General features: G+C 42.5%; 1 protein-coding gene across 1 annotated transcript; it reads right to left on the reverse strand.

Annotated features, from left to right (window-relative positions):
* Window positions 1–887: 887 nt before the first annotated feature.
* LOC102445954 (olfactory receptor 5G9-like) lies at window positions 888–1,820 on the reverse strand. The gene has a single exon (XM_006116938.2). The coding sequence runs from the start codon at window positions 1,818–1,820 to the stop codon at window positions 888–890; it is 933 nt and encodes a 310-aa protein (XP_006117000.2).
* Window positions 1,821–6,000: the final 4,180 nt, after the last annotated feature.

The following is a 6,000-nucleotide window of genomic DNA, read 5'->3' on the forward strand; positions in this document are numbered from 1 at the left end:
TTCCCGGGCTTCATTTGCATAAGCGGGGAGCTGCCATTTTTAAAACCCCGCTGGCTCGAACCCCGTGCAGCGCGGCTACACGGGGCTCGAACTAGGTAGTTCGAACTAGGATTCCTATTCCGAACTACCGGTACACCTCGTGATGGACATTTGCAGCTGAATGGATGCCCCTCCTAGCGTAGTGCCTGGGAGCAACTGCCCTCCCCCCCATCCACCCTTCGTTATGCCACTGTTCCCACTACCATGCACAGTTAGCCCAAGAGTTCAGCAGGCCCTTTGATACAGGATCTGAAGCCCAGTCTTCCTTTGCTTCATAGGCACCAATGCTGCACCTATAGACATTCAACCACCGGAAGAAACATGCACCGCCTCACCACCTCACACTTCTGATCTTCTTGAAATAGCTGATTCTAAAGGTTGAAATACCTTAATTAGCTCCCCCTGTCCCTGTCCCCTCCCCTTCCCCTTCCCCTCCCCCTCCCCCCCGCACGTCTCCTGTCTACAAATCTGCACCTCTGTGTTTCAAGCTCAGTTCTGGCTCTTTGCACAATAGAGCCCTGCATGGACACAAAATTTGTACCCACATCTTCATTTGCACTAATGAGCCATGGGTAATCTGTGAAGGTGGATGCCTGCATATATAAAGCAGATTACCCCCAAATTTGTAGAGTTCTAGATACAAAATTTGTATCCGCATCCACATCCGTAACCGCAAAAACGAGCCACAGGATATCCACATCCATCTCCACTGATGTAAACACCTGTGAATATAAAGCAGATAGCCATGGATTCGTGGGGTTCTACTGGGCACAACCAAGTGACATATTATCAAGTATCTCTATAGTCTTATCAGGTTTTGGGGTGCGCCTAACTTTCTGCAGTGAGTTTTACAGAACAATCCTCTTGCTGATGGTTCTCCTCATAGCCTGCTTCACTTCCTTGTTCCTCAGGCTGTAGATCAGGGGGTTCAGCATGGGGATCACCATGGTGTAGAACACGGAGACCACTATGTTGCTGTCCAATGAATAGCTGGCCGTAGGGTGTAAATATATAAACAAAGTACTCCCGTAGAACACCGAGACGGCCGTCAGGTGGGAGGCGCAGGTGGAGAAGGCCTTGCGCCTTCCCTCGGTGGAGCGGATCCGCAAGATGGCCATGAGGATGTATGAGTAGGATACGAGGATTTGCAGGGAAGTGGGCAAGCCAATGACAAAGCTGAAAGTGAAGAGCACCATCTCGTTGATGCAGGTGTCAGAGCAGGAGAGTTTCAGCAGCGGGTGGATGTCGCAGAAGAAATGCTGGATCCTGTGGGAGCTGCAGAAGACTAAACTGAAGGTACAGCTGACTTGGACGATGGCAGTGGTGAAGCTGGCCGCGTAGGAACAGGTGACGAGCTGAAAGCAAATGGCGGGAGACATGGCTGTGTTATAGTGCAGAGGGTTGCATACGGCTACATAGCGGTCATACGCCATCACTGCCAGCGTGATGGCTTCCAGGGTGATGACCCCCGAATAGAAGAACTGCTGTGCTATGCAGCCAGGAAGAGAAATGGTATTTTGATTGCATAAGGTCACCAGCATCTTGGGGGTGATGGTCGAGGTGCTGCAAATATCTATGAAGGACAAATTGCTGAGGAAGAAGTACATGGGGGAGTTGAGTCGGGGATCAATTCTGATCAAGATGATCATCCCCAGATTCCCCAGCAGAGCTGCCACATAGATGGATAGAAACACCACAAAGAGGGTGACCTGCAGCTTGGGCTTGTCTGTGAGAGCCAGGAGGAAGAACTCTGTCACTGCAGAATAATTTTCCCCAGCCATTCTTAGCCTGAGCTTTCCCTGTTGGGGACAAACCAACAACATGAAAGAAGAACATAAGAACTGCCATACTGGGTCAGACCAAAGGTCTATCTAGCCCAGTGGCCACCAGATGTCCCAGAAGGAGTGAACAGAACAGAATCATCAAATGATCCCTCCCCTGTAATCCATTTCCAGCCTCTGACAAACAGAGGCGAGGGACACCATTCCTACCCATCCTGGCTAATATGTATTGATTGGCCTAACCTCCATGAATGTATCTAGTTCTTTTTTGAATCCTGCTAAAGTCCTGGTCTTCACAACATCCTCTGGAAAGAAGTTCCACAGGTTGACTGTGCGCAGCTTGAAGAAAAACTTCCTTTTGTTTGCTACCTACTAATTTCATTTGATGGCCCCTAGTTCTTATGCTGTGGGAACAAGTAAATAACTTGTCCTTATTCACTTTTTCCATACCAGTCATGATTTTGTAGACCTCTATTATATCCCCCTTAGTCTCCTCTTTTCTAAGATGAAAAGTCCAAGTCTTTTTAATTTCTCTTAATAGGGCACCTGTTCCAAACCCCTAATAATTTTGTTGCTCTTTTCTGAACCTTTTCCAATGCCAATACATCTTTTTTGAGATGAGATGACCACATCTGTACTCAGTATTCAAGAAATGAGCATACCATGAATTTATATAGAGGCAATAAGATATTCTCTTTCTTATTCTCTATCCCTTTTTTAAATTATTCCAAACATTCTGTTTGCTTTTTTGACTGTCACCTCACAGAGTGGATGTTTTCAGAGAACTATCCATAATGACTCCAAGATCTCTCTCTTGAGTGGTTATAGCTAAATCAGTCCCCATCATTTTATAAGTATAGTTGGGATTATTTTTTCCATATGCATTGTTTTGCATTCATCAGGATTAAAATTCATTTGCCATTTTATAGTCCAATCATCTAGTTTTGTAAGATCCTTTTGAAACCCTTCAGTCTGCTTTGTTCTTAACTATCCTGAGCCATTTAGTATCATGAGCAAATTTTGCCACTTCACTATTTACCCCTTTCTCCAGATCATTTAAAATATGTTGAATAGGATTGGTACCAGTACGGACGCTTGGGGGACACCATTAGTTACCTCTCTCCATTCTGAAAACTGATCCTTTATTCCTACCCTTTGTTTCCTGTCTTTTAACCAGTTATCATTCTATGAAAGGACCTTCCTTCTTATCCCATGACAACTTACTTTACTTAAGAGCCTTTGGTAAGGGACCTTGTCAAAGGCTTTCTGGAAATCTAAGTACACTATATCCACTGGATCCCCCTTCTCCACATGCTTGTTGACCCCCTAAAAGAACTCTTATAGATTAGTAAGGCATGATTTCCCTTTACAGAAACCATGTTGACTTTTCCCTAACAAATTATGTTTATCTACATGTCTGACAATTCTATTATTTACTATAGATTCAGCTAATTTGCCTGGTACTGGCGTTAGACTTACGGGTCTGTAGTTACCAGGATCACCTCTAAATCCCTTTCTAAATATTGGCATCACATTAGCTATCTTCCAGTCATTAGGTACAGAAAATGATTTAAAGGACAGGCTACAAACCACAGTTAATAGTTCTGCAATTTCGCAGTTCAGTTCTTTCAGAACCCTTGGGTGAATGCCATCTGGTCCCAGTGTCTTGCTACTGTTAAGTTCATCAATTTGTTCCAAAACCTCCTCTACTTGCACCTCAATCTGGGACAATTCCTCAGATTTGTCACCTAAAAAGAATGGCTCAGGTTTGGGAATCTCACTAACATCCTCAGCCATGAAGACCATCGCAAAGAATTCATTTAGTTTCTCTGCAATGACCTTATCGTCTTTTGAGTGCTCCTTAAACATCTTGATTGTCCAGGGGCCCCACTAGATGTTTAGTAGGCTTCCTGCTTCTGATGTACTTAAAAAACATTTTGCCACTACCTTTTGAGTTTTTGGCTAGTTGTTCTTCAAACTCCGTTTTGGCTTTTTGTATTATATTTTTACACTTAATTTGACAGAGTTTATGCTTCTTTCTATTTTCTTCTCTCGGATTTAACTTCCACTTTTTAAATGATGCCTTTTTATCTCTCACTGCTTTTTTTACCTGGTTAAGCCACGGTGGCACTTTTTTGGTTCTCTGTGTTTTTAAATTTCGGGGATTCATTTAAGTTGGGCCTCTATTATGGTGTATTTGAAAAGTTTCCATGCAGCTTGCAGCGATTTTACTTTTGGCACTGTACCTTTTCATTTCTGTTCAACTAAACTCCTCATTTTTGTGTAGTTCCCCATTCTGAAATTAAATGCCACAGTGTTGGGCTGCTAAGGTTTTTCCCAGGGATGTTCAATTTTATTACATTATGGTCACTATTTCCAAGTGGCCCAGTTTTATATTTACCTCTTGGACCAGATCCTGCACTCCATTTAGGACTAAATCAAGAATTCCCTCACCTCTTATGGGTTACAGAACCAGCTACTCCAAGAAGCAGTCATTTAAGGTGTCAAGAAACTTTATCTCTGCTTCCTATCCTAAGGTGACATGTACCCAGTCAATATGGGGATAGTTGAAATTCCACACTGTTATTGAGTTTGTTTTATTTTTATAGTATCTCTAATCTCCCTTAGCATTTTGCAGCCACTATCACTATCCTGGTCAGATGGTCAGTAATATATTCCTACTGCTGTGTTCTTATTATTAGAGCATGGAATTACTACCCAGAGAGATTCTATGGAACAGTTTGGTTCATTTAAGATTTTTACTTCCTTTGATTCTACATTTCCTTTCCTGTATCAAGAAAACCAGAGAAGAGTGGAAGATGTCATCTAATAAAAAAAAGAGACTTTACCCGATCCCTTTTAACAATCAAATGTTGTCATTTGCATCTCTCCCCCTTAGATCTGTCCAAGGGCATGACTGGATTTTTGTTCACTCCTTTTGACTAATGTTAGCTGGTTTCAAATTCATATTTTGAATCTTTCTTAACCTCCCATCTCCGGTCAAATATTCAAGTGCAGCTAAGTGCCTCAGGAGCCTAAATTTCATTTTCAAAAAATGACTTAAGATGTTGGCAGGTAAATCTCATTGGAGTTCAATGGGACTAGGCTTCCTTAGGGCCAAATTTCTAAAGGCGTTTAGGCCCTTAAGATGCAGATACTTGCACAGCCGAATTTTTGAAAGCACCTTGACACTTAATCAATGGGGATAAGGTGCCTACAGCACCTTTGAAAATCCCATTCTGCACATTACTGCAGCTTTAGGTGCCTAAATGCATTTAAAAATACCCCTAAGTAGCCACATCAGTTGAAAATGGAACTAAGGTTTGTCATTTGAATTTTTTACCCACTTTATTTAGTCTTCATTTATAAACGTGCTGTAAAGAGTAAAGAGATCATCAATAAATTGTATTATTGAGTAGTTGATAGTTATACATTGTGGCTACGTCTACACTGGCATGATTTTCCGGAAATGCTTTTAACGGAAAAGTTTCTGTTAAAAGCATTTTAGGAAAAGAGCATCTAGATTGGCATGGACGCTTTTCCGCAAAAGCACTTTTTGCGGAAAAGCGTCCGTGACAATCTAGATGCACTTTGCGCAAAAAAGCCCCAATCGCCATTTTAGCCATCGGGGCTTTTTTGTGCAAAACAGTACTATGCAAGAGAAACAGCAATTTCATGAAATTATGCAAAGGAATCTAGCCACCCCAAGTGCCTAGGGATCAAAACCACCCTGAAATATTGAACTACTTACCCTGGGTTTGTCACTGACTGTTGGCAAATTGATATTTTTGTTTCTTGCTGGGTGGCTTGTGCTCCAAAGTGTGGAACTGAGAGACCTCATGGGAATCCATCATCCCAAACTCATTATCCCCATTGTACTCAGGAGGATTTATTAATATCTTTAAAAAATTAAATCAAGGCCACATAATCAAGCCCTCAAGCAATGCCAGTTAAGTTTGCACAGTCTCAGTTCTGCCCCATAGAATCATAGAACACTAGAACTAGAAGGGACCTCGAGAGGTCATCAAGTCCAGCCTCCTGCCCTCGTGGCAGGACCAAGCACCATCTAGATTATCCCTGAGAGGTGTCTGTGTATTGGTTCTATTGTGTACAACATATTGCCAGGCACCTCCCCATTCTGTTAGGTGTTGTACAAATAAATAGTAAGAAACAGCCCAGC

This window comes from Pelodiscus sinensis, chromosome 4, assembly GCF_049634645.1.
Source record: "Pelodiscus sinensis isolate JC-2024 chromosome 4, ASM4963464v1, whole genome shotgun sequence".
In the NCBI taxonomy this organism is placed as follows: domain Eukaryota; kingdom Metazoa; phylum Chordata; order Testudines; family Trionychidae; genus Pelodiscus; species Pelodiscus sinensis.